The 27,758-nt window shown below is 37.4% G+C and overlaps 3 protein-coding genes across 3 annotated transcripts in view; 2 read left to right on the top strand and 1 right to left on the bottom strand.

Moving 5' to 3' along the window:
- The window catches only part of vret (vreteno), a 41,687-nt gene extending 23,697 nt beyond the window's left edge, over positions 1 to 17,990 (bottom strand). The window contains exons 1-10 of the mRNA XM_088269086.1: positions 17,758 to 17,990; positions 17,268 to 17,408; positions 12,736 to 12,817; positions 11,585 to 12,043; positions 11,432 to 11,501; positions 11,298 to 11,325; positions 10,227 to 10,608; positions 9,394 to 9,532; positions 4,129 to 4,249; positions 380 to 752 (exon numbers count right to left, since the gene is read on the bottom strand). Coding sequence (XP_088125212.1) covers positions 380 to 752; positions 4,129 to 4,249; positions 9,394 to 9,532; positions 10,227 to 10,608; positions 11,298 to 11,325; positions 11,432 to 11,501; positions 11,585 to 12,043; positions 12,736 to 12,817; positions 17,268 to 17,408; positions 17,758 to 17,795 — 1,833 coding nt within the window. The 5' untranslated portion in view covers positions 17,796 to 17,990. The remainder of the gene's footprint in view (positions 1 to 379; positions 753 to 4,128; positions 4,250 to 9,393; positions 9,533 to 10,226; positions 10,609 to 11,297; positions 11,326 to 11,431; positions 11,502 to 11,584; positions 12,044 to 12,735; positions 12,818 to 17,267; positions 17,409 to 17,757) is intronic.
- Positions 4,441 to 9,303, top strand: LOC148303963 (uncharacterized). Its single transcript, XM_088269088.1, has 3 exons — positions 4,441 to 4,565; positions 5,091 to 8,612; positions 9,138 to 9,303. Exons 1-3 carry the CDS (start codon positions 4,441 to 4,443, stop codon positions 9,301 to 9,303), a joined length of 3,813 nt encoding a protein of 1,270 aa, XP_088125214.1.
- Positions 17,991 to 19,561: 1,571 nt separating the features above from the next.
- On the top strand, positions 19,562 to 27,253 carry LOC148303961 (protein KRI1 homolog). The gene is made up of 11 exons (XM_088269085.1): positions 19,562 to 19,887; positions 20,042 to 20,344; positions 22,067 to 22,230; positions 23,155 to 23,315; positions 23,701 to 23,857; positions 23,936 to 24,148; positions 24,456 to 24,594; positions 24,776 to 24,858; positions 25,634 to 25,915; positions 26,046 to 26,215; positions 26,336 to 27,253. Exons 1-11 carry the CDS (start codon positions 19,773 to 19,775, stop codon positions 27,120 to 27,122), a joined length of 2,574 nt encoding a protein of 857 aa, XP_088125211.1. The 5' UTR covers positions 19,562 to 19,772; the 3' UTR covers positions 27,123 to 27,253.
- The last annotated feature ends 505 nt before the right edge of the window (positions 27,254 to 27,758 follow it).

Here is a 27,758-nt window from a genome sequence, read left to right as displayed (position 1 = left end):
ATAGTCCAATACGTGAAATGGCTCAAACTAAACTTGAGATTGAGATCGCATAAAAACTCTAGATTTCTGGGGATGCCTTTACAAGCGACACACTAGCCAATCTGGACAAGACATCTCAAATAACGTCAACAGACTATCGCCTAGCACCCAGGTAGCAGATTACCCTTCAACGCATTTTATTTCACGCTGATAACAAACCCGTACATTGCCGTTTCCCGCCGATAACCGACAGTCGACAAAAACGGCATTTGCCGTGTCCCGCAGTTGACCGACAGTCCGCGAAAAACGGCAAATGCCGTGTCCCGACGACAACGTGTTAAGTTTGTGCCACCCTGTATTACTTAACATTTTTATAATAAAAAAATCTTTTTGTACTCACATTGATGATTTTCTCATTGTCAGTCATCAGACAGCAAAAGAAGGGAATGTCGGCGTAGGGTAGCGGGCAGGCCACGACACGGTCTGCCTCGCCCAGGGGCACGGAGCGCCCGTCGTCGGGCAGCGCCCAGCCCGAGGCGCGGCTCACGGCGCGGTACCACAACCCGCTGCCGCGGAGCCGCACGCCCACCAACCCCGCCCGGTCGGGCACGGCCGCCTGCTTCTCGCACGCCTCCGCAAACTCGTCGCACAGCGACTCGTACAGAGCCGTGGTCTCACTGTTCAGAGTGAGGCATACCGTGCCCTTTCCATCGGACATCACCGAAGACAACTTCAATTCCTCATTAACTTTGCAAGTTTCGGCTATGAATTTCCTGAAAGAAGTCAATAAAATTAAAATTCAACTCATGAAATTACTACTTCTAATTTATTTATTGTAACTGCAGACAGTTGGTAGAATTCCATATTGAATTGTTGGGTAATATATCCTAAATAAATAAGGTTTGTTGGTTTGAATTCTACATTTATTTATGTATATGTTAATACGTGACGCGTTTCGTCTTTTTAGGACATTACCAAACCCTCAATGGTACTACTTCTAACCCTTTTCCGCACCCAATGGTGCATAGGGCACAGCATTGTATTGAAGCAATCTAAATTGTTACTTACACGAAGACAAGGTGTACTCAGAAGCGCAGGATCACTCCTGCGCTTCGGAGACCAGTTCAGGGTAATAAATAACTATAAGAATGTAAAATCACTAATATTATTTAGAATGACTAATCAATTAAAATCACTAATTTTATTTTCACCCCTTCCTGGATATCGAACCCGGGACCTCCAGCACTAAAGTAATTTACTCCTTACAAAGTAATTTTGGTCTGCCTATGTAGTGTAACGGTTAGCGTGTTTAGCTACCGTGCTGGAAGTCTCAGTTTTGATTCCCAGAGGGCGGTGAAAATAAACATTAGCGAGTTTACACTCTAATCTAATAATTATTTGATATTACCCTGGACTAGTCCCTGAAACGCAGGAGTGATTGTTACTTACAATCAAGATAACACTGCGTCAATACGATGCAGAGCCCTGTGCATCATTGGGTGCAGATAAGGATTAGAAGAAGAATAATCAAATTAATTTACTTAAATGTTATTTATATTAATGACTTTGTGATTTTTCATTTTATAATTAAAAAATAAATTTGGCTTCAAAATCACTTCTTTAAATAAATTTGTAGTGATTTTAAACTAATGTAATTTTTTAATTATTTATTATAATAATTATTTAATAATTTATTTATAAGAAGCAGTAAGGATGCCACACCAATGCCAAGATGGTGCCGAGGCAAGATAACAATGTGTTTATATAATGCAGTGCCCTATGCACCATTGGGGTGCGGATAAGGGTTTGAATTTAAATTAAATTATATACCAATCTCTTTGTTAAGGTCGTAACTATTTGCACATAATTATCAAATCCTGTCGCCAGCGATTTGCAGGCGTAAAAAAAAACCTGTCAAAAGTGTTTCAACATCGGCACTGTAGTAGAAAATATGTACATATTGGGTTGATGCTAAAGTTTTGACGTTTTTGACTTATAATTTTTTCTAATTTTTTTTTTATATGTATTATTTATTTAACAAATTATATTATTTTCCATCGGTTCTTATAACCTTCTCCCATCTTTCTATCAACTTATTAATACCAGTACTAAAAAATTCCGCAGATTTTGATGCGAAAAATGAAGTAAGGGATGTTTTTACCTGCTCTATTGTATAATTTTTTTCATCATTTAATTTTTTTTGCAGTGATCGGAATAAATGAAAATCAGAAAGAACAAGACCTGGAAAATACGGTGGATGCTTGATAACATCCCAATTTAACTCATTTAGCTTGGGTTGGGTCATCAAAGCCACATGTGGTCGCGCGTTGTCGTGATGAAACACTACCCCTTTTCTGTTTACCAATTCTGGTCTATCCTTTTGAAGGTCCATGTTCAATTTGGATAATTGCTGACAATATCGTTCTGCTGTACTTGTCTGATCGTGTTCCAAGAGTTCAAAATACACAATACCCTTATCATCCCACCAAACACAAAGTATTACTTTTTTTATGGATTTCGGCCTTCGAAGTTGTTAATGGGGCTTGTCCAGGTATAGCCCTATATCTTTTTCTTGTCACGTTGTTGTACACGACCCATTTCTCATCCCCGTCACCAAACGATGCAAAAAAGGTTCACATTTTTGTCTCGCACTCAAAGCAACGCACGTTGAAACACGATCCAATAAATTTGCAGCCGACAATTGATGAGGTATCCAAACGTCGTACCGCGAAACCATTTCCATACGTCTTAATGTCTTAATACGGTTGTTTGGTTGACTCCCATCATTGACGCGATCTCCCTGATGTTTAGACGTGGATTGGTGTCAATTATGACTTTTAACTTGTCGTCATCAGACTTCAATGGCCGCCCGGTACGTGGTTTATCAATGAGTGAAAAATCTCCAGATCGGAATTTTGTAAACCATCTTCGTACTTGTCGAACTTTGATGACATCTGCTCCATACACTTCACAAATGTTTTTGGTTGCCATTAGCGGTATTGTCTTTACGATGACGTAAATATACTTTATCGAGCGACATTTTGAAAAAATACAAGGGGTCATTACTGTACTCTGGCTAGGCCAAAACTGAATTGAAAGTAGAAAGAAAGCATCCTTTATACAATGGAATCATAAAAAAGTAGATACTATTCATAATTTATGAAAAAAAATTTTTTTTACCTGGGATCATAAAAAACGGTCATAACTTTTGCATCAACCCAATAGAAGGCATGGAGGGGAAAAAACAAACTCGAAGTAAGAGGATAGGTTAAGTGTCTTATAAGGAGGATAGCTTGGTATTCTATACTCTCTGCCCACCCCTACTGGCAAGCATCATGATGCTTGCCACTTGAACGAATTGTTACTTGTTACTTGAACGAATGGACACTAGCTTTTCTCTTTTACCCTGAGTACATTAGCTTTTCTCTTTTCCATATCATTTTTTGACATCTCATCAAAGATGAAGAAAAATATGGAAGTCTGGGCATTTACGGGGCTGACGACCGTCATAGGCTGGTTAAAGTGATCACTTTACACACGTGTAACATTCACCAATTCTACCTATTATTGACAACCACACTACTCAAATCCTTGGAAGTTCTATATATATGAACCAATTTAGAAACCTTGTTCTTGAATCACTAGAACTTCACTAGAGACATCTATTGGTGAAATGAAAAGAAGCTTTTTATTGAGCAGAAACTCTTTTATTAGTATGTGAGGTCCGAATTCTGGATTATACACATGAGAATGCCAGAAAATACCATTTTAATTTTTATTATTTAACCTTATAATTTGACCAGATAATTTATTCACAACATTTTGAGTATATCCAAATACTTGTTCACAAAATCTGGATTATCTCCAATTACAGGAGTTATTTACATATCATTTTTTGACATCTCATGAAAGATGAAAAAGAATATGGAAGTCCGAAAATGCCAAGACTTCCATATATATATAATTAAAATAACTCCTGTAATTGGAGATAATCCAGATTTTGTAAACAAGTATTGGGACACACTCAAAATGTTGTGAATTTATCTTTTCCCTCCATTAATTTTCCCGTGCGGCAGTAATGTCTTTTTCCTTGCGTTCCAATGATTTTCACATGACTGATCACCTTGATAGGGTTCTTACTGTACTTACCGTGTTACGTTGGTTTCGGCATTGCGCTGATAAGACATAGGTGGGTTTTTTACGATCGCAGGAGTTATTTTTGTTGCATCAGCAATTACAATGTTTTGGCGTTTTGCTGGTTTAGTTTCAACTGAAATGAATATTACATTTTTGTAAATAATAATTTTAAATTTATAGATTGGCGTTTAATTATATTTAATTATATTGGTGGCTTATTAGAAACCATAGAAAAAAAGAATAAGAAAGATGATAGGATATAGACTGTGGCGCGACGACCGTATCTCTACAATATTTTTTTCAAGAGGAAGATCAAGGAGTCGAATGGAGAAGTCGGGCGTTGTAAGCGACGTCATCGCGTACCCCGTGCGGCGGCCCAGAAAAGGAACTCTGGGCGCGCGGCGGGCGAGACGGCTGCCCGCCACACTGCGGCCCGAAGAAGGGATTTTGTGTATATTTAATTAGCTTAGGGACCTCGGTATGTGTACGCAATGTACTGCCCCCTCAATAAAGACTATAATGTGTCGCTTTCGGGGGTGGTCTTTGCCCATACCGAGGAGAATTAAGCTCTAGGCTAGGTTAAGTTACTTTTAGGAAAATAGTTAATAGTTAAAAATATAATTCATTGTTGTAAAGGCACCGGTACGGTATAGAAATGTAGCCCGTCCGGTGCCTCTTAGAGAGAGACAGAAATATGGCTGTCTCTTTCCCCCGGCCGCTGATTGGCTGTACTTTCCCACTGTCGGGCGGTACGCGATCACGGCCGGGTATATAGAGGGCGCATTTCGCGACAATAAAGCAGTTCAGTTCTAACACCGAAACTTGTTATTACTCCTCCGCTCCCGATCTCTGAAACCTCGCCGCGCCGCCAGCCTGAACCGCTTCGCCTCTTTGCACCGATTCACGGACCTGTTTCGGAAAGCCCTTTTCAGGGCTATAGAGGTTGACTTGTCGGTGCAGCGCTTTGTACCCAGCTTACAACTGGGTACAGCGGTTGCGGCCATCGCGTCATCAAGCGGTATTTACGCCACCGCCAAACCGCCGGGACTTGCCCCTTCTTGCGCCGCAGAGGAGACCGGAATTTATAGTCTTGTGCGGACGGAAGACGTCTCGTACAAAGTGGTCCTTCGAGCCGGATCTTCTTCTGTGACGCCAGCCCCGACGAAGATGACGCATTCGCTACGCTCTGGGAGGTCCGCGAAGCCCACGCCCGATTCGGAACCTGACTTCTCCGACTCCGACGAATCCGTGGCCGGACAATCCGTAGACACGGTCAGAGACCTGAGAGCGAAGAACCGAGAACTCCGCGCCAGACTACGGCGCCAGACGGCTCCGAAGAGCCCGCAGCGCACAGATGCCGTCCCAGAACCGGCTGCCATCCCCCCCACGGAACTGGGGAGTGCTGAACTCACACAGAGGTGGGTCAACAACTCCGCCGACCCCATGGCGCAGATGGCCAGCGCGCTTGCTGAGATGGCTGCTGCCATCAAGAACTCCGTCACCGGGAGCCCCCGCCCGGCCGTGATGGAAGACGACGGGACCGCGGCCGCCCTCATCGCCCGCCAATCGAACGCTAAGCACCTACCGACATTCTCCGGAGAGCCGCTGGAATGGCCAGCCTTTCGAGCGCAGTATCTGCAGTCAACGAGAGTGTGCCGCTTGTCCGACTCCGAAAACCTGCTGCGCCTCAACTTGTCACTCCGAGGACGAGCGGAGGTAGAAGTCTCCGCCCTACTTCTAGACCCGAAAAACGTTCCGGAGATTTTCAAGAAGCTGGAGCGACGTTTTGGGCAGCCAGAGACCATCGTTGCAGCCATGCTCGCTCGTGTCGAGAGACTCCAGTGCCTCGATGGAAGTGGATCGGCGGAATCGCTGCTAGAGATGGCCAGTGCCATCAATAATGTGGTTACCACCATAGAAAGCTACGGAGCGAGCTACTTGGCGACCCCACAACTACTGAGCCAACTAGTTAACAAGCTGCCCCTGTGTATGAAGGTGATCTGGTGGAACCATCGCCGATGCACCGATGACAGAGCTGCAGTCGGAGAGTTCGCCCGCTGGCTCGAGGAGATTGCCGAGTCAGCGTCACGTTCCGGAGGTGCCGAAACAGTGAGCAATGTCCGAGGGAACAACCGGAAGACCCGCGACCACCACGTCAACGTTGCGACAACAGCGCCGCCGCCGGCACCGCGATCGTCGGTCGACAAGAAGTGTGACCTTTGCGCCCGGTCGCATAGGCTACAGTCGTGCCCGGACTACAAGGACATGAGGGTCAGCGAACGCTGGCAAATAGTGAAAGAGAAGAATTTGTGTTTCTCGTGCCTAAGAAACACCCATCGCGCGCCGCAGTGTGACAGAAGTCGTGTATGTGGGATCAATGGATGCCGAACGACCCACCACGAGTCACTCCATGAGTCGCGTCGTGCCGGTTTCAGCGAGACACGTTCGGCCGAGATCGAGCCGTCGAGATCGGACTGTGACGACACATACCGCAACGCACCCGTGTACGCAAACGGGAGAGCTGAGGCCAGCACCGCGAGTGACGACACTTACCGCAACGCGCCCGTGTACGCAAACGGAAGAGCTGAGGCTAGCGCCGCGAGTAAAATGTCGCGTCAAACAGAATGGAACCGTTCCGATAACGGGGAACGAAATAGGACAGTTGCTACTGTCTACGAGTCAACACGACACTCGGTGTTACTCAAAGTAATACCAGTACGTGTGCGTGGGCCCGAAGGCCATAAAGATATTTACGCGCTACTGGACGAGGGATCGGCCGTGACCCTCCTCGACGCCGCAGTCGCCGACGCGATCGGCGCTCCAGGACGAGTTCACGGGATCCAGATTCAAGGAGCCGGTGGCATGAGCACAGTTGATGATACATCGCGACGCATCGAACTAGAAGTGTCCGGCAGCAGTAGGGACGCCTACCCCATGCGAGCCAGCACTCTGACACAGCTGAGCCTGCCGCGCCAACCCATGTTCACTGGTGGTAGTATCAAGAGTGTACAACCACAGTTGCTGATTGGGCAAGATAACGCCTCTCTCATAGTGACGAGAGACGCACGTAGACGGGGGGAGTACATCGTCTCCGTCACCACCCTGGGCGAAACTGTGCACGGAGGAAGTGCGCGGAAAACCAGGCAGCCGATATTCACCGCCTTGCCAGACGAAAAGCTGGAAGAGCGGGTGAAAGTCGTTTGTACTTCTGACGAACAACGACGGGGGGAGCAGGCTGCTCCCATCACCGCCCTGAAGAAAGTTGTGCAAGATGAATGTGCGCATCAAGCCAGGGACGTGATCTTCACCACCTCGCCAGAAGAGAATCTGGAAAAGCGGGTGAAGGCCATCTGCGTTGCGGGAGCACGGAACCAAGGGAAGCAGATCGCTCCTATTACCACACTGGTCGATGCTGTGCACGAAGAGAGTGTACAGGAGGCCAGGAACCTGTCCTTCACCATCTTACCAGAAGAGAATCTGGAAGAGCGAGAGAAGATCAGCCACGCTACTGACGAACAACGACGGGGGGAGCAGGCTGCTCCCATCACCACCCTGAGGGAAGCTGTGTACGAAGGAAGTGTGCGGCAAGCCAGGAACGTGATCTCCACCGCCTTGCCAGAAAAGAATCTACAAAAGCCGGTAGAGGCCATCGACGTTGCAGAAGCAGAGATACGGGGAAAGTTTATCACCACCCTGGGCGACGCTGTGCATAGAGAAAGTGCGCAGGAAGCCGGGAACTTAGCCTTCACCACCCCCCCAGAAGAACATCTGGGAAAGCAAGCGAAAGCCACTCATAATGCAGAATCACTCGGGCGAGAGGAGCACGTCTCTTCCGTCATCACCCTGGGCAATGCCGCGCACGAAGGAAGTGCGCAGGAGGCCGGGGACATGATCTTCACCACCTCGCCAGAACAAAATCTGGAAAAGCCGTTGAAGACTAACTGTACTGTAGACGCGATGGGAACTCTCCCGCTGGAGCTGATGTCCCGGGATCAGATGCGCGCTACGGAGATGTTCGGAAGGCGCCGGGAGAAGCGATATGGATCGTTTTTAACCGGTATGACGACGAGAGGTGTTCATGACAAATTGGGACCCTTGCTGAACACTGACCTCGTGATCCCGACGCTAAGAAAGATGGCAACTCGCAGAGGCCATCCGGCCAATCTGTGCTCGGGTAATAGAACCCATGTCGAATCGATGAAAACGAAGATAGATGCTGCAAAGTGCAGCCGGGCCGATGATAACCGCCTTCAAGATGCAGCCACCTCAAAGGGCATCAAATGGAGCTTAGATGACCCCCCCACTGACACGAAACGACCCAAGGTGGAGATGGATCGAAGAAGAAGATGTCGTCGCAGCAAAGGATCCCACGTAGGGATGGTGGGGAGTGTAAGCGACGTCATCGCGTACCCCGTGCGGCGGCCCAGAGAAGGAACTCTGGGCGCGCGGCGGGCGAGACGGCTGCCCGCCACACTGCGGCCCGAAGAAGGGATTTTGTGTATATTTAATTAGCTTAGGGACCTCGGTATGTGTACGCAATGTACTGCCCCCTCAATAAAGACTATAATGTGTCGCTTTCGGGGGTGGTCTTTGCCCATACCGAGGAGAATTAAGCTCTAGGCTAGGTTAAGTTACTTTTAGGAAAATAGTTAATAGTTAAAAATATAATTCATTGTTGTAAAGGCACCGGTACGGTATAGAAATGTAGCCCGTCCGGTGCCTCTTAGAGAGAGACAGAAATATGGCTGTCTCTTTCCCCCGGCCGCTGATTGGCTGTACTTTCCCACTGTCGGGCGGTACGCGATCACGGCCGGGTATATAGAGGGCGCATTTCGCGACAATAAAGCAGTTCAGTTCTAACACCGAAACTTGTTATTACTCCTCCGCTCCCGATCTCTGAAACCTCGCCGCGCCGCCAGCCTGAACCGCTTCGCCTCTTTGCACCGATTCACGGACCTGTTTCGGAAAGCCCTTTTCAGGGCTATAGAGGTTGACTTGTCGGTGCAGCGCTTTGTACCCAGCTTACAACTGGGTACAGCGGTTGCGGCCATCGCGTCATCAAGCGGTATTTACGCCACCGCCAAACCGCCGGGACTTGCCCCTTCTTGCGCCGCAGAGGAGACCGGAATTTATAGTCTTGTGCGGACGGAAGACGTCTCGTACAGGCGTTGTCATATAAAAATCTGAAAAAGCTAGCTAGGTGCTTCACAGACATGAGGTTTGCTCTGGAATTCAGTATATAACATATATTATGCAAATGATCAATTCTTCACTAACCTGTTATAGTGACGGATATAATCCAAGGTTTCAGTGTCCCTCTGAACATCATACCATATTCTGAATTGGTCACGCTTACTTCGATAGATCTGTCGCCTTTATTCATTGACAATATTTCGGCAGTAAACGGGATATCCTCCTGTAACACAATCATATATAAATAAAATACATAAACACATTTCACAATAGATTTTAAGAAATTCAATTAGTAAAACTTAAATTAAAAATAAAGTATTTTGGATGAAAACTTATTTCTTCTAGAATCGTGTTTATTTTTGTTTAATATTGATTCTAGCTTTCTGATTGGTTGATTAATTTTGCCCTATGATGCTTTAAATTAAGTGACTCAGTGGCATTCTTTTCTCTCCGCCAACCCGTTAAGGGTTGTTTAAAACACTTCGGACGGGAAAGGTATTTCTACCTGTTCGGTGGATTGATGTTTAAGGACGGAAAGGGTGTATTTACCTTCTGCGTCGGCCTCATTTCAAAGACAGAACAGAAGGAATTACATATTTAATGTTTTTCTATTAATATTATGTACCAATCTCTTTGATAAGTTAAGTTTTACTTCCGTATATTTTCAAACGGTGTTTCAAAATGATGCGGAATGCATTGGAACACCTGTCACAATAGATTTTAAGAAAAAGTGATATTTACTAAGTAAAACTTCAATTATATGCAATGGATAGCTTTAACCACAAAATAACTTCCACATCAATTAATGAAACTCTTCGATAAGGTCTAAGCTATATGTACACAATTATCAAATCCCGTCGCCAGAGACATGCAGGCGTAAAAAATACCCGTCCGAAATGTGTGGAAACAAAAATCACCTTGGGGATTTTAATCTCATATGTCATCAAGCAACAGAAGAACGGGATGTCGGCAAACGGCAGCGGACATGCCGCGATGCGGTCCACCTCGGCCGAGGGCACAGAGCGCCCATCATCGACCAGCGCCCAGTTTGGCGGGCGGCTCACGGCGCGGTACCACAGCCTGTCGCTGCGGAGCCGCACGGCCATCAGGCCCACCCCCGCCGCTTCGCCAGACACCGCTGCCAGTTTCTCGCAAACAAGAGCAAACTCCTCGCACAGGGATGCATACTGTTGTTGGAATTTTTTATCAAGGGTGATGCACATGGACTTCTTGTCTTTGGTTTTTACTATCGACAGAGTCATTTTGTCTCCGATTTTGCAGGACTCTGCTATGGACAACCTAAAAACAAACAAAAAAATCCTTTTTAAGTTTACTTTAGCAAATATCACTATTTTTTTTAATCTATCGTGACACGTGTTTCGATGCATTCCGCATCATTCTCAAACACTGTTTGAAAATATTATTACGGTATAGTATTACCGTATGGTGTTTAAAAATGATGCGGAATGCTTCAAAACACGCGTCACAATACATTTAAAAAACAGGAATATTTACTAAGTAAAACTTAAATTAAAAATGGATAGATTTTATCACAAAGTGACTACTGAATCAATTGATGAAAAAAAGTGGTAATCCGACATTATGCGTGCAGATTTTTCAATAAAATAACTAGCAACTTGTTTTAAAATTATTTCTTGAGTACACCAAACTAACAAAAAAATCATCGCTATCACTTATTTGAGGACAACTTATGATGTCTCACTGTGTTGATCCATGTGTTGTGCAAAATTGGATATGAAAATATGATAGATGTTAAAAAAAATATATATATGTCAATCAAAATTTTAGTTAATCGGCTAAAAGAGTCACATTGTTATACAATTACATATACTTTCAAATCACAAATTACACATAATTACTTTCTTTTTAAATAAAATGTTGAATAAATTTTTTTGATAATGAAACATTCAAATTTTAAAGCAAAATAGTCATAATATAAATAAAAATATGTTTACAACAGTTTTTACCTTTCAACATCCTCTATTTTAGGTGGAGCTGAAATAGAAATAAGAAATTGTTAACTAGAAATATATATTTTTTTGATTTTTATGTCTTATGATTGTAAGTATTATAAGATATTTTAAACAAAAAAAATCATTACCAGGAACAAAATGTTCTTCCTTTAGAGAAGTTAATTCCTTCAGAACGGAGATTGCTTTAGGTGATGGTTTCTGTAAAAATTAAGTTATTATTTACACACATATGCTAAAGGATGTGTATTCATATCAAACATAAATAGCTTTTTTTTAAATACCTCAGTATCTTGAATGAGCAGATTAAGGATATCCCGTAGTACTTTCGAATACTTTATATCTTTCAACATTGTACTTTTCAATTCTTCATCATTCAATAACAAATTCATTGTATTATTTAAAACAGCTTCTACGTCAGGTTCAGGGGTGGCGACGGCATTTTGTCTTACGTTGGCATCTCGCGAGGCATCATGCATGTTTTCAACAACTCCAACTTCCAGCTTGCTATTTGGCTTTTTCCTTTCTTGCTTAAGACTTGACCGAGAACTTTGATGGGAATTCTGATGGGAATTTTGATGGAACCTTTGATGGGGACTTTGATGATAACTATTATCCCTGTGTGCTTCTTCAGATCCATTAGCCTTGGGAGTTATAGAGATGTTTGATTTTTCCAATGGTGGATTGTCTTTATTGGGACTAATCTTATTTTGTTTTCCCTTATTAAATTTGTCGTTTGGATGCTAGATATAAGAGAACAAATAGATTTAGTTCACATGATAATTTATTTCTATAAAAAAAACAGTGGAAGCTATTTTATACTAAAATATAATTCCAAGCAGACAGAAAAAGAATTTCATATACAGAAGAAAAATGCATAGACATTTCTGTCATAATACTTATTAGATTTAAGACAATAATTTCAATCAAAACTAAGTGAACACTTATCACCTGATCAGGAACATAGCATGCTTTGTTACATAAAGAATAATTCTTCCGAGTTTTCCCATCAAATATTTTAAATCATTATCAACCACTTTTCATTCACAATTATGAATAATGTTTATTGATTTGGCGTTTTATTTGTAGAACTCCATTTTTATTTATGTATTAATTTTAAATCAAACACAGATTTTTTGAGTCTACTAAATAAAAAATTAATATTGTGACAATTGTTTCGCCTAGTTATGGCATTTTAAAACAAATGTTTGAACTGACAAAAATGTTTATCACAATTTGCGATAGTGAAAAAACCATCTAGTATAAGTTTTAAGGAAAAAGTTTTTTGCTTCGAAACCAGTCAACATTATAATAAGATATTTTGTGATTTTACAACAAAGTTATTTTTTAAGTTATAGGTAAGTATAAGATTTTTTTAGAATTGCAACCTTTTAATTGTAACATACAGATTTAAATATAATTTTGATAAACTTACATTTGTCTTACGCACAGCATATGTGATGTCAAAATAAAATGGGGGCTGATTTGTATTGGCTAGCATTGCCTCTTCAGCATCCCTGTTGGGAAAAACAAAATAGCATGTAGTTATAATTGAAGACACAACATTTTAATGAATTTTAATAATCAAATACATAATGTATCTCTACAAATGTAATTATATTAATCCTGCTGCAAGTTTAAACCTTTAATTACGGGGTCAGGTATCAGTAATAATAACTCGTAATTAGGATGCAATCGGTTTATTCAACAGGTCGCTATGACAGTACAAGAACAAGTGTGTGCAGTCTCTTTGTGTCAATATCATCAGGGTTGGGTCTAATAATATAAACACACCTACAATATTATGTACACCCCTGCCCTGCCCCTAGAGGGCGCTTGGGGTTATGTTCAAGTTGTTAGAATTATTGCACCGTAACATTTATTTTTCCCAAACCTTGATGACAAACCTGTAATGTAGATACATATAAACTACTGTTGTATCCAAACCCGTAATGTAGATACATATCGCCCACTCCTTTCAAGAATGTCATAAATAAAAAAACTTGATTTTTCAGGAGAATATTTTTAAAGTTTAAAAATATAATACAATGTATTAAAAATAAATATCAAGCCCTTATTGAACTTTTCACTGTACAACAGATCATTTTAGGTAAAACCTGAAGGCTTTTTCTCCATTTCAAAAATAATTAATATAAAAAAAAATTATTAAACAATACGTTATCTTCAAAATGCAAAAATAACATTTTCTGCCCTGTAGCGGGATATTATTAATTTTAAAAATATGCCTCTTTTGCTGGGATATAGTACATTTTCTGGGCATTCCGAAAACATTGCACAACTGAAAATTGACAATTTTTGATTTATGACGTTCTTGAAAGGAGTGAGCGATATAAGGTAATGTAAAAACATGTTGACGGGACACTTGTAAAATGTTTTTCCTTAATTGTGGTAGGGGACACATAAATACATTGTTTTTTCGGAATCATCCTGTTGGTTGTTTGCAGTATATATACAGGTATATATACAGGTTTGAATGTAGGCGTTAAATACAACATCACAACTAATGATTCAAGCTATAATTTCAAATGGAAACACTACACTATTCAGGGTGAGGTATAAGACTGTCAACAGTATCATAAATATTGAAGCTCAATGGGGTAGTCGAATTTCATAAAAATTTGAAGCTTAATTGCTTTCTTGGTTATTTTAGCCTGCATGTTAGATTATTATTTAACAGTGCTGGTGCTATTTTTCATTCCTTTTAATTCTTACGTTATACATATACAGTGGTACCTCGACATACGAGTTTAATTCATTCCGCAACCTTGCTCGTATCTTGAATTACTCATATCTCAAAGCAAATTTCCCCATACAAAACAATTGAACTACCATTAATACGTTCCAACCTCCAAAATGTCACCCCCAGTTATTTTTGTTACGTGGTTATCAAATATCAAAATATTTATTGCACAAAAACAAAAAAGAGAATGTAAAGAAATAAATTAGATATCCTCACTGGTTTTTGCCTTTTTCGCTACATTTTTCTCGCTTTCACCTGTAGGCCGTTTAGAAAAAAACATGTCCAAGGAGGTTTGTTTCTTCCTCCCTCTCAGAATGTTCCGGAAATGAGTTAGACAAGTGTCATTAAAAAGGTCAGATGCACGACCTGTTGCAACTTTTTCTGGGTGTTTTTTTTCCACGACTGTGTGTTACTACCGAACCGAACTCGTATCTCGAATTTCACTCGTAACTAAAAGCAAAAAATCACTTGCTCGTCGGCTCGTATCTTGAAAAACTCGTATGTTGGGGCACTCGTATGTCGAGGTACCACTGTATAATGTAATGGCCCAGCCATTTGTCATTCGCACTTTTTCCAATCCTACCTAGAAAGTCGAGGGACTTGTCATTTGCTTCCAATGTGTTGTCCGGTTTTGGTGCGAGATGCGTCCCACGGCCATAAATCAATACAACATTTAAGGATTCTCTACCCTAAAGCAAGAGGGTTGTTAAATAGTCTAATTTCGTATTTCGTGAGAGTCGGGTGTAACATCACTTTACAGAGCTGTTTGGAAACACATGAGTCTTGACTGCCGTATTGTTGTTTCAAATAAACATATATATAAATAGTCGATACTGTATTCTTAATTAATACTGCCAATCCAATCCCATCTGCCTCCTGACAAAAAGGGGACTCAAGTGTCCTTGTTTTATTGGGTGTCAACAAGTGCTTATCAAAAGTGTCTTTGCACACATAGCACACATCCTATTACAATAATGACTCATGGCATCATCTTTATATGGAGGATAATTATTATTTGGCTTGTACATATGTTTATGAGATATAAGTATATGTGTGGGGAATGTTTATGTGACTAACTACATTTTTACCACACAGGTCTCAAGTTTCATTATACAAATGGCCAGTAAGAGTTGTTTTTTTTATGTCTCTATATTTTTTTTCTGGCAACAGATAAGAAAAAAAATGTACATGTGGTATTTCGTGCAGGGTTTTAACTAAATGTCACTAAACTCAATATTTAATGTACTTTTTGATAAACTACAAGTGTAATATTTTTATATACAATGTTAGGCACAATAGCTCTAACCGCTTGAACTTGAACCTATGACCCCAAGCACGCGCTAAAGGCAGGGCAAGGGTGTATGCAGGGAATGTTTATATTATTATTATACCCAACCCATATGAAAGCTAGACAAAGGAGTCTGCACACACTTGTTCTTGATTGCATAGATGAAACCTAATTACGAATTATTATTACCTATACCCCACCCCGTAATAGAGTTGTTTTTTTATGTCTCTATATATATTTTTTCCAACAGATAATAAAAAAAATGAACATGTGGTATTTTGCGCAGGATTTAAACTAAATGTCACTAAACTCAATATTAAATGTACTCTTTGATAAACTACGAGAGTGTAACATTTTTATATGCATAATCCAACGTATTCCTTTTAAGGGGTGTTAGACCAGCTTATGTCTCACCAAAAATTGAAAATATGACCTCAGTAAAAGTGCCTTAGTTTTTGAGATAATTCTACATTTATGTATTTCCCGAACACCTACGCCTTAGATCAGTTTTTTTTATTGCCACATTTTCAAATTTTAATATTTTAGGATTCTAATTTATGTTTTATGTATGTTATATTATGGGAGACCCTGTATATATTTTTTTGTATTTTGTGAATAGATTTTCAAAAATATATATATACGCTACTGGGCATGGTGAACACTACACTGAAACTTTCATCACAAAATATGATATATTTCCAAATATGATGATTTATACACAAACGTATAATTTTTTATAAATCAGTAAAATGAACAATGTGTTCAGGTACTGTTGGACTTCTGTACGACGAACTTCTGCTTAGAGAAGTTCTCAAAATAAACAATATTTCTAATGAACACAGAACTTTAAGGTGGAAACTGACCGGAGCATTTCGTCGTAACATAACGTCGTAACATCGCTCGCGGCGAGCATCACCGAGCATCCGAAACTATGGATGGAGCGCTCGGCTTGCTGTACTGACTGCCTGAATGCTCGCATCGTAACGTGTTACGTAACGACAAAATGCTCCGGTCAGTCTCCACCTTTAGGAACATGCTTTGTGTATTTTGATTTATATAAAACGAAGAATAATTTCTCTACATTTTGCGTGTGTCCAAATACTTGTTCACAATCTGGTGTAATGGCCCTGCCATTTCTCATTCGCACTGTTATTGTCCCGTTTAGAAAGTCGAGGGACAGGTCATTTGGTTGCAATATGTTGTCCGGCTTTGGTACGCGTTCCCATGGCCACCATAAATTGGTACAGCATTTTATGATTCCCTATCCTAAAGCAAGAGGGTTTTTAACATAGTCTAATTTGGTACTTCGTGAGAGTCGGGTGTGTCGGCTTAACAGAGCTGTTTGGAAGCATATGAGTATCGACTGCTGTATTGTTTGTTTCCAAATAAACATATATATAGTCGATACCGTGTTATTATTTAATACTCGCTTCAGTCCAACCTGCCTCCTGACAAAAAGGGGACTCAAGTGTCCTGTTTAATTAGGACGTCATCAAGTGCACGCGTACGCTAATCACAAAGTGTCTACGCGCACGCAACGCATCCGCCAAATATTACACTGGATTATCTCCAATTAAGAGTTATTTTTTATATTATTTTATGACATCTCAACATAGATATGGAGAATATGGAGGTCTGGGTATTTACGGGGTTTACGACCGTCATAGGGTGGTTTAAGTGATTATATATATATATATATATATATATATATGTGTATATGTGTATATGTGTATATGTGTATATGTGTATATGTGTATATGTGTATATGTGTATATGTGTATATGTGTATATGTGTATATGTGTATATGTGTATATATGTATACATATATGTATATATATATATATAGAATGTTCGAGAGGGTTGAACATGGAACAATATTTAAAAGCAACTTGAGAAAAATACAATTTGAGTACTTACTCCGGAGTCTCATATGTAATAAAGGTAAAATTCTTAGGTGCCTCAGCTCGGAAGATGTGAATAGGTTGTGGGTTCTGAAAAATCCTGGCCAAAGCTTCACGGTTCATTTCTTCGGGTATTTTTCTTATGTATAGTTTGGTGCTGAAAAATAATGTGATACAATTTTTTTAGTAAATCTGAAGCCTAAATTGATGTTTTATTGATTATGTTTTTTTAAACTTTCAACCGAGGGTTGGTTTCAAATGACGAGTCCGAAGCAAACTAGGAACTAAAAGATGACTATTAGCAAGCAAGGATTATAAATCCACGTGGTAAAAACAAAAAAAAGGACGCAAATCATTTACGCAGCAATCAATACACCACGGGAAAGATCTCCGTAGATAGCTTGAGACCACAAGTAGTAATAGATTGGGACAGATATAATCAAAAAGTTCCATCAAAATAAAATCAATATTTAGTTAAAAGCCAAAGGACATAACATTGAACTTACTATTCAAGATCACGGGATGATTGACCGTTTCGAATCATGTTGAATCCTTCCAGTTGCAGTCCAGTTCAGAAGCTTATGGTGGCAAAATAATTGCCAATTGAGAATCAATCAATATTTGAAAGCGCGGGATTAGTGTAAATAAAAAGGCACGAGGAAAGAAAAATAAATCACAGATATATTTGTATCACAGACCACAACGGACCGCAAAGGACACAGGACCACAGACTAATTGCACAGAATTTAAAATTATATGGGTAAAATTGTATGTATATTCTACCTAATAGAATTCGCAAGACCAAAGCTTATAATAGACTAATACATATATAGAATTTACCAGTATGCGCAAGACCATAGACTTCCAATTATATAGGTATATACAACAGTGTCTGCGCAGTCTCCGGTGACTCCCGGAATTTCACCGTCCGGCAGTCCGGTTTTGAAACATAAAAACGACTACGACAGTTTAGCGTGATCGAATTTACGCGCAACGTGTTCATGCACCGATTTAACAATTTCCCAGAATCTTCAAGACGTTATAAATATGGACATTGATGTTGAACCCCGTGGTTTTTTAATTTACTGGCAAAGCACCCAATTTTGGGTGATACCTGCCATAATAGTGATTTTACTTAAACATTTTTTTTAATGATTTTTTTTTGGGGTCACACGTTTTTGCCATACTTTTTTACATGTTTAATGATCGCACTATTAATATTTTTTGGAGTTGATTGATAAAATGTGTTAGACATTCAGCGGGAAGGACAAACCCTCCGACCGAATGTCTTGAATGAACTCGAGGTTAGGGAGTAATGGGCAGTTAAAAAATATGTGGTCAGCAGTCTAATCCTCCTCTCCACACGCGCACAACGAACAAGTTAGTATGTTAATCTTTTTGAGGTGGGATGCAAGTAAAGTGTGTCCGATCCTCAGCCTGCACAGAAGCAACACATTCAGCTTGGGAATCTTGAACCCCGTGGTTGTTCATGGCTGTCTGACACCCTCACATGCCTCACATCCTCTAGGTAATCTAAAGCTTTTTTCAAAAGTTCTTCACCTAAAAATTTGATACCTTTCCCTGAAGTTAAATCAGCACAGAAAAGATCCGTAAAAAAAGAGGGAAAGCAGCAATTTTGCAACTACATCTCTTTACAAAGCTTACAAGAAGCAGGAGAAAAAAGAGAAAGGGCAAGAAAAAAACAAGATAGAATGAAAAAATCTGAATTAACAAGAGCCAGTAAAATTAATAGAAAGCAACAACAAAAAACTGAGAAGAGTTAAAATTACGACGACACTAGTTTGCAAAATAAAGATACCAATTATCTTTATTGCAATGCACTATATTCCAAGTTGAGTGAAAGCAAGTATTCTTCTTCTTGATTCGCTACATATGGACTCATTTACTTTGTGCTAACCTAGACAGTGACAATGATGATTCTGCACCTCATAAATAAATAGTTAAAAGTCATCTAATTTGTGTGCCCCATTTTGTTGTACCTAGGGCAGAATGGGAAAATTATACGTTAAATTTTGTTAAATGTTTTTATTTAATTTTTTTACATAATATTGTTAAAAATAAATGAATAATGAGAATATAAACAAAACCCAAGTACTTTTTTTCAAATTCATTGTCATATTTCACAGCAAACATTAGGTACCCCGTTCCGCCCCGGTGTCGCCTACCTACCTAATAGGTGACAGTGCTAAAAATATTTGACTAGTGGTTGTTGATCCATGGTATGATCATATTATTGTCTATGATATAATTTGGTTGCAGGTTGTCACTATAATCATAATCTTTGTTGTCACTTGTCAAAATGCACGTGCTGCGTTTGCACGTCAGATTTCGTGCAAATAAATAATTAGTGCCCCGTGTAAATTACTATTATAAAAATAATTAGTCGTGATTTATTTTATGTGATATCCTGATGGTTTGCTATCTCGTGGCGAATATGATTAATTCACTTTTTTATTAATTATTTTGTTCACAAGGGAAAGTATAGATTTTTTTTAAAAAAATGGAAAAGAAATTATTTGACGATGAAGATTCGGACAATGAAGTTACATTCAAAGCTAATTCTGAATATGCAAAGAAATATAACATATTGCGACGCAAAGAAGAGTTGTTAAAATGTAAGAACAACTCCAACCTCTGTACTGATTAAGCATTTGATGTCATATTTTAGTGTCATTAAGACCTATAAATGCAACAAGATATAAATATTTTAATAGAGTATTGGAGCAACAAAAGAGCATCGATTTAATCCCAATATTATATATTTTTCAGTAAAGAATAAGTATGGAGAGAATGCTGTTTTATCCGAAGGCTCGAGCAGTTCTGAGGATGATGATGACGATGTTGTTTTGACTGAAAAGTTTGAACGAGACTTTTTCAAAACATTATCCTGCTTAAAGAAGAAAGATCCTCGTATCTATGACAACAATGTAAAGTTTTTTGAGAATGATTCTGTTGATAATGAGGCAACATCTCAGCCCATTAAGAAGTCAAGTAAAGAAAAGCCCATGACTATTCGCGATTATAATAGAAAAATTATAGTCGAAAATGAAGGGAAAATGAGTGACGATGAAGGTATAATATTTTAAATTTACATTTCAGTAAAATTTGTTTTTGTAAGTTGTGTTTACAGACTAAATGGCCTTGATATCCGACACAATATTTCCAAAAGTCACAATTTCTAGTGACTAGTTACCCTCTTTAACTTTTACCACTCTGTAGGCCAGACATTCTGGCCCCTATGATTCTAGTAGGCAGCTCCGTGGGCCACAATGTCTGGCCCGGCGCAGGTATAACTTTAATCACTGATTTCCCTATCACCTAAGTATATTCTACCAACAAATATTTCAGATAAATACAGTTAATCTTAATTAAGATGGTCATACGAATTGCCAGACAGTGTCCTAAAATTAGGGAACCAAAATATTTATTTTATTGGTAGAAAAACGTCGCATTTTCTTGATCAGAGTAGCTGTTCAGTTATGAGAAAAAATGGTCAGAGTGGAAAGGGTTAACACGATGACCGTCTGTCGCGTGACAGACTTGCGTTTCATGTGAATATCCAATAGCGACTCAAATAAATACACGTCTCCGTATGAGTGCCTCTATGGATGGGCCTAGCAACTGTTTCGTCATCTTTATGAGGTCTTGATCCTTAACCTCATCACTGTACAGAAGTGCATTTATGAAAATACTTGATAGATTTTGTTAAATTAAATTTGCACGCTCTTTATTTATTAAACAATTTATAAAGTGTCGTTTTCAGGAAATATCACCTCAAGGGTGCTTTATGAAAATAATAATAATTTTGGATAGTTTATATAGCGCCATTTCTATAAAATACTACCTCAAGGGCACTGGGATTGAATCGAGGAAAAAGAGATATTAATGATTCAGTGAACAAATGCATTTTTAGTATTTTTCTAAAGGTCATCTCACTCTCACTATTTCTAACTTCTAGTGGAAGAGCATTCCACGCCATCAGCCTTGCAACAGCAAAAGTACCCTCACCAAATTTCAGCTTAAAATTTTTCATAAAAAGCTTTACAATTTATAGTAATTTTAACATTTAAACATCCTCTTCAACTTTTCAACCACTTTATTTGTACATAAGTTATATTTGAAGCACTAACTTTTTGATTTTACGTTTTATGATTAAAATGGAACTTTGTTTTAAAATCACTAAATATTTTATTATATCTAATTATAATATCTACCAGTTTCAAGCTAACCGCTTCTTTATCAAGACTAAATAAAGAAGCGGTTAGCTTCGAATTCGGTAGACATTATAATTAAGTTACAATAAATTATTTATAGTGATTTTAAAACAAAGTTACATTTTAATCTCTTTACTTGTGATGAATTTTACCAATAGAAGGTATTTTGAGTGGTATTAAAGTATCAGTTCTCTGTAATACAACTAATAGGCGAAATGTCATATTTTTACAGAAATAAAATGTTATAATTGTGATTCCGTATTATGTCATATTTCATCTTAAATATGATTCATATATTAAATGTTAAAATCAAACACAGATTTATTGAGTCTTCTAAATTGTATTTTATTATTTTTTAACAGTAAAACTCAATTTCATAGACTCAAAAAATCGGTGTTTAATTTTAACATTTAAATATAAATTAAAAATGGAGTTCAACAAATGAAACACCGAATCTGTAAACAAATAAATAAAATATGATTTTATAAAATTCTTTTTATAGAACATAGATAAAATGCCAAGTAATCTCTAGGGATACAAATGTGAGGTATGCAACTGTAATCTTTTAAAAATATTTTAGAAGACAACGAAAATGATTATAATGAGCGACCGACTTCCCCTTCATATGTACAAGAGCAGGAACAGATTAAAAAAATGTTGTCGTCAGCCATTAAAGATGGCGATGAGGACTCTGATGAAATTGGAGGACTGTTTAGTAAAAAGATAAAATCAAAGCAGGAAGAGGTACATATGTGTTAGTTAATAATTTCGAATCTATATCTTAAGTGTTAAATGCAAGTTCTTCCAATTTATGTAACTCTATGATGGCTATATTGTAATCGCTGTCAAGCCTGAATAGTTACCTCTTGTTTGGATCTGGGAGTTTTCTTTTTTTAATTAATTAATTGAAGTACGCATAATCTATTTTCAATTTAAGGTTTACTTGGTATATACCACTATTTCTTGAATCTATTGTAGCTGGTGTTTCGATGCATTCCGCATCATTTTCAAACAGCGTATCAGTGTTTGAAAAAGTAATACTTAAATTAAAAATGGATAGATATTACCACAAAGTGACTGTCAAATCAATTAATGAAAATACTTGTTATGTGCGCAAAAATTAACCTCAAGGGACTCTTAAGTATTAACTGTAGCTTACATGAGTATACGTATGTTATCCTGACAGACCTACACATTGCCGCTAATCTCATTTTCCTCTTCTGAATTATATTTACTATCCTTTCTTCATTTCCTTTCTATTATATGTTCTTCATTCTGAGCTCCTTCACTAACATTATCTTTACCCTATCAAATATCTTCTTCTATATCCAAAAAACTCAAACTAAGGACTGATCACCTTACTTTCATGTAATTATCAATTATTTTTACGCTACGTCGGTTCACCAACTAAGGGTGTTTAACCAAATTATAATTAAATGTAATTTCCCTTAATTTATTACAATATAAATCTAACCCTTGTATGTAGATATATCACTCATGATAATGCAATATATATGTATTTGGTATAATTATGAATGTAACAACAACAAAAACATTTCGAAAAGACGGAAATTGCAGTGTTTACCTTCCTTTAATTTTTTTTACGAAGCAGATCATGAGATTTTGTTTTATCATGACCGACATAAATATGTTTGTCTATCTTACTAGGCAGAAGAAGAGAAGGGCTATAGAGAATGGATCGCTGGGCAAGTTAATCATTTGAAAAACGATTCAGATGAAAATGAATTGAAACCGCTAAAGGATTTTTGGTCTGATCCATTATTAGAAAAAGATGAAGCTTTTCTGAGAGATTATTTTCTAAATCAAAGGTAAAATGCATAGTATTTTATTATTTTATATTGTAATTACATATTTACCATATTAATATTTTAATGTTAGTTTGTCCGCAATATTAAAAACTTAGATATAAATAAGAAAAATAAATACCCAGATTGTTTTTTTAAATCTCATCAATCTTTCCTTTGGATTTTTATCCAAACCAAATAAAATATGTCGTCACTGTATTAGGTACCTCAATTTAAAAAAAAAAACTACATATGTATATCTGATTTGGTACCAAAGTGCCCTGTGGATGAAACATCAAAAGAACTTATATGTGACTTAACATATATATTATTCGTAGTTTTCTTTTTGTTGTGGTTTTCTTATTAGCGTGATGTTGTAAACATTAATATAATTCTTGCTTGCTTTTAGATTTAAAGAAAACACAGATAGCAGCAGGATTCCGAGTTATGATGAAATAGTAAATGAGTCCGAAGAATATATATCTGAAGATGAAAAGATTCTTGGGGAACAGACTGAATTTGAGCACAAGTTCAACTTTCGATTTGAAGAACCCGACCAAGACTTTGTACGACAATTGATAAATTGGATGCCTATCATTTAATAATTCAATTTTATTTTATTTAATAATAAATTTGTTTTCTAGATTAAGCGATATCCACGTACCTTGGAGCATTCTTTGCGACGTAAAGACGATAAAAGAGCAAAAAAGAGGTCCGAGGTGAAGGAAAGAAAAATCGAAGAGAAAAAACGTAAAAAAGAAGAAATCGCGCAACTCAAAGCACACAAATTGAAAGAAATCCAAGAAAAAATCATAAAACTGAAAGAAATTACTGGAAATGATCAACTGGCATTCAATGTAAGAATATCGATTTCACTTCCCACCCCTTGAATCATTATTAACCAATATTTTAAGGTGTTAAGATTTGAAGGGCCTTTATTTGCCGAATAAGAATTTATGTGCTATCTTTTAAAAACCAATATTTTCTTAAACAAAACATAAATGTATTTTGTATTTTGAAAGCATTAACTTGGTATTATAACACTTTTATCATTCATCATTCACTTTATGTAATAACACTTAAAAAACTTTTTTTGTGTGGTATTATACAAAGTGAATAATGAATGACAAGGAGTTGAGGTACTAAACATAAATACTCTTTAAGGATGAAGATATTGAGGGAGATTTTGATCCTGATGCCCATGATCGGAGGATGAAAGAACTGTTTGATGGAGAATATTATGAAGAACAGGTCGATGAAGATAAGCCAGAATTTCCCGATCTTGATGAAGAATTGGAAATTGGTAAATGTTAAAAATGTATATTTGGTTGGTTCCATATTCTGATATGAATTTAAAATTTATATCATAGAGTTATGATAGATATTAGTATATTGAAATAAACACAGATAAAAGGCATTTTTAGACCGTTTTGTCAAGACCAAATAATATGAAATATTAAATTTATTTTAATAATTTTTTACAGACAATTGGGATACATACAATCCAAAAAAGGCAACGCCTAATGCCGGTACAAGTGAATTGCATTGTGAAGATGAAAATTTTAATGTAAGAAAAAATACTTCCAATATTTTAATTTTAACTATAAATCTTTGATGGAATTGAATAATTTTGAACACTGTGAATGTTAGATTAAAATTTATCATATTTATATGTATTTGTAACAGTTAATATCGGCAATGGTGCTAAGTAATCCATCACTCAATAAGTTCATAAAATGACAAAAAGTCCACAAGATAGTTTTGGCGGATGAAGTTGCATTGGATATCTGACACCTCAAAGATATCAGAAGGCGGTGTATTCATCATTTTGCATCAAAATTTGTCGATGAGAAAACTCTGTTAAAAGTGGGTACCGCGTTAGCTAACAGTCAATTAAAAAAACATGTGTCGACAATTCAGAGTGCTATTTGGAGCTATTTTAGCGCAGTAAAAAGGAATTTTATGCAGTATATGACAACAGATGAAACATATCCATCACTACACTTCAGACTCATATTGGTAGTTGACTGGGTGGATAGCAACCGGCAAAAGCTGATCAAAGCGACCAAAAATACAAATAACAGCTGTTAAGGTTTTGGCCGTTGTATTTTTAAATGCCCTCGGTATTTTATTTTAAAATTACCTCAAAAGTTTTATCAGCCATCCTATGAACTTATTGAGTAATGAATTATGTACATTACATCAATAGTTTGTTTTAGTTTTTTATGTGTGGAGATATGACATTATGTATAGGACATGTAGATTTTATAATAACAATTCGGTAGTCTGTGAGTTAACATAATTCCTTTTATTGTTACTTTTATTGAACATTTCAATTGTAGATGGATTGTGATTATGATCCAAGTGTGGATCGCAAAGCCAATGTGTTAGACAAATTAAAAGAAGCAACAGACGGGCGTAGAAAGAGACGTAAAAGGAAGAACAAGTTAGCTGAAGTTTTGGCAAAAGAGAAACCTATTTTTGACCCGGAATCGGACCAGACCTTTGCGCAATACTTAGATGAGTATTACAAGTTGGATTGCGAAGATGTAATAGGAGATATGCCATGTCGATTCAAATATAGAGAAGTGGCACCCCTAGATTATGGGCTTACTACTGCGGAGGTAAATACCATTAACACATTTTCTTACTTCATTATTTATATATTGCTGGCTGGTAATGTTATAGGCACGTTATATTATTATGCAAATTATGTTTGAAGATTTTCAATATATGTACATACATTTTTCTTAGATTTTAATGGCAGATGATGATGAGTTGAACAGATGGTACCCATTAAAGAAAACTTTACAATACCAACCAGAACATAAACAAAGAAATGACCACAAAATTCTTCAAGCAAAAGCAAAAAATCTCAAGCTAAAAATGAAAATCCTCCCTAGCCTCTTTAAGCAACAAGAAGAGTAAGTACAATCACAATATAAGATACCATTCATATTTTTTCTATTCACTCATTGACTTTTATGATTGATTTTTTTCAAACTTTCATTTTCTTTACAAAACTAATACAAAATATTTCACAGGGAAGTTGACAATCCTGCTGAGGCACAGGAGCCTATGAGTAAATCTAAAAGAAAAAGAAACAAAAGGAAGAGGAAAAAAGAAAGAAATAGTGCTGTTGGAAATGTTAGTGGTGTATCTGAGGCAGAAGTTGACAAAGTGGACATTAAAAAACAGAAAAAGACTTCTGATAACAAGGAAATAGAGTTATCAGAGGGTAATGAACAAAATTCTGAAGCCAAAATGATTCCCGGGGATGCAGATAAAACATCAGTCATAGAGAGAAAAAAAAGAAAAAGGAAAAGTAGTGCTGGACATCTGAGTGCCTTGCCCGAGCTAGAAGTTGATAAAACTGAGAGTAAAAAACAGAAGAAAACTTTGGAAGGTCATTATGCTATTAAAATAGCATCACTGGAAACTAATGAACAAAATTCTGAAGTTACTTCTAATGATCTGATATCAGTTGTAGAGAAAAAGAAAAGAAATAAGAAAAAGAAGGAAAAGGAAACGGACGACAATCATATATCTGAAGTAATAATGAATGGAGAAATTGTCGAAGCCGACAGTTCTCCCCCTAGAAAGAAAAAGAAGAAGAATCCCAAACATAATGTTGATTCACAAACAAATGGTGAAACAAAAATTAATAAAATATCCAAACCTAAAAAAGATTTTAGCAAACATGGAAAGCATACTAATAAGTTGGATACCAGAAAATCTGATCCAATAAATAACATTTCAGATGAAAGATTAAAGGCATTTGGACTAAATCCTAAAAAATACAGGAGTTTCATGAAATTCAAGAAATATTAAAATGAAATAAATTAAGATATTATTAAAATATATTTTGTATAATAATATATTATATATTATTCAATAATACATGAATGTAATCATCAATTTGGTTTTATTGATTCCTCATCTAAGAGGTATTTACAAAATTAAATTATGAATGTCTAAGTGCATAATTTTAATAAAACTGTTTAAAAGCCAACATTATTTTGATTTTTACCCAACCAATATTAGTTTTATTTATTTTAAAACATTATTGTTACCTAGACAGATATAATATTGTAAATGCTTTTTGTTCATAGCTACCTCCCACACCCCCTTCAAAAGCAAGCTTCAAGTAGACTAAAAATATGAATCCCATATAAATATTGCACCCTTTTGGCATTGCGAAAAATTGGTTCCATTTTACGAAATACATAGTTCGCATACTTTGTTTATATCAATGAAAAATTTGAGATCGGAATATTTTCTTTCAGTTCGAAGAAGGTAAACCAAAATATTTTAATATAAATAAATAAAATATTTAATTGATGACTCCATCAAGAGTCTTCGTTTAACTGTCGAAACTGTGAATAGGTATTCTACACACATAGGGCTTACAATAAATGGTGCAAAAGCCCATGTGTTGTGCATAAGCTCATGCCTAGATGCCCATCA

This window comes from Brachycentrus maculatus, unplaced genomic scaffold (assembly GCF_059751285.1).
Source record: "Brachycentrus maculatus isolate JH-2025_06_01 unplaced genomic scaffold, ASM5975128v1 h1tg000337l, whole genome shotgun sequence".
NCBI lineage: Eukaryota > Metazoa > Arthropoda > Insecta > Trichoptera > Brachycentridae > Brachycentrus > Brachycentrus maculatus.
The sequence above is the reverse complement of the archived record's forward strand: the minus strand, read 5'-3'. Positions and strand labels throughout refer to the sequence as shown.

Bases quoted from the DNA above. Each gene is read 5' to 3' on its own strand.
- LOC148303961 (XM_088269085.1), top strand. From the start codon at position 19,773: ATGGAAAAGAAATTATTTGACGATGAAGATTCGGACAATGAAGTTACA. The intron at 19,888-20,041 runs GTAAGAACAACT...TATATTTTTCAG, and splicing joins CAAAGAAGAGTTGTTAAAAT to TAAAGAATAAGTATGGAGAG. The intron at 24,859-25,633 runs GTAAGAAAAAAT...TTTCAATTGTAG, and splicing joins GTGAAGATGAAAATTTTAAT to ATGGATTGTGATTATGATCC.
- LOC148303963 (XM_088269088.1), top strand. From the start codon at position 4,441: ATGGAGAAGTCGGGCGTTGTAAGCGACGTCATCGCGTACCCCGTGCGG. The intron at 4,566-5,090 runs GTGTATATTTAA...CTTTGTACCCAG, and splicing joins CGGCCCGAAGAAGGGATTTT to CTTACAACTGGGTACAGCGG. The intron at 8,613-9,137 runs GTGTATATTTAA...CTTTGTACCCAG, and splicing joins CGGCCCGAAGAAGGGATTTT to CTTACAACTGGGTACAGCGG.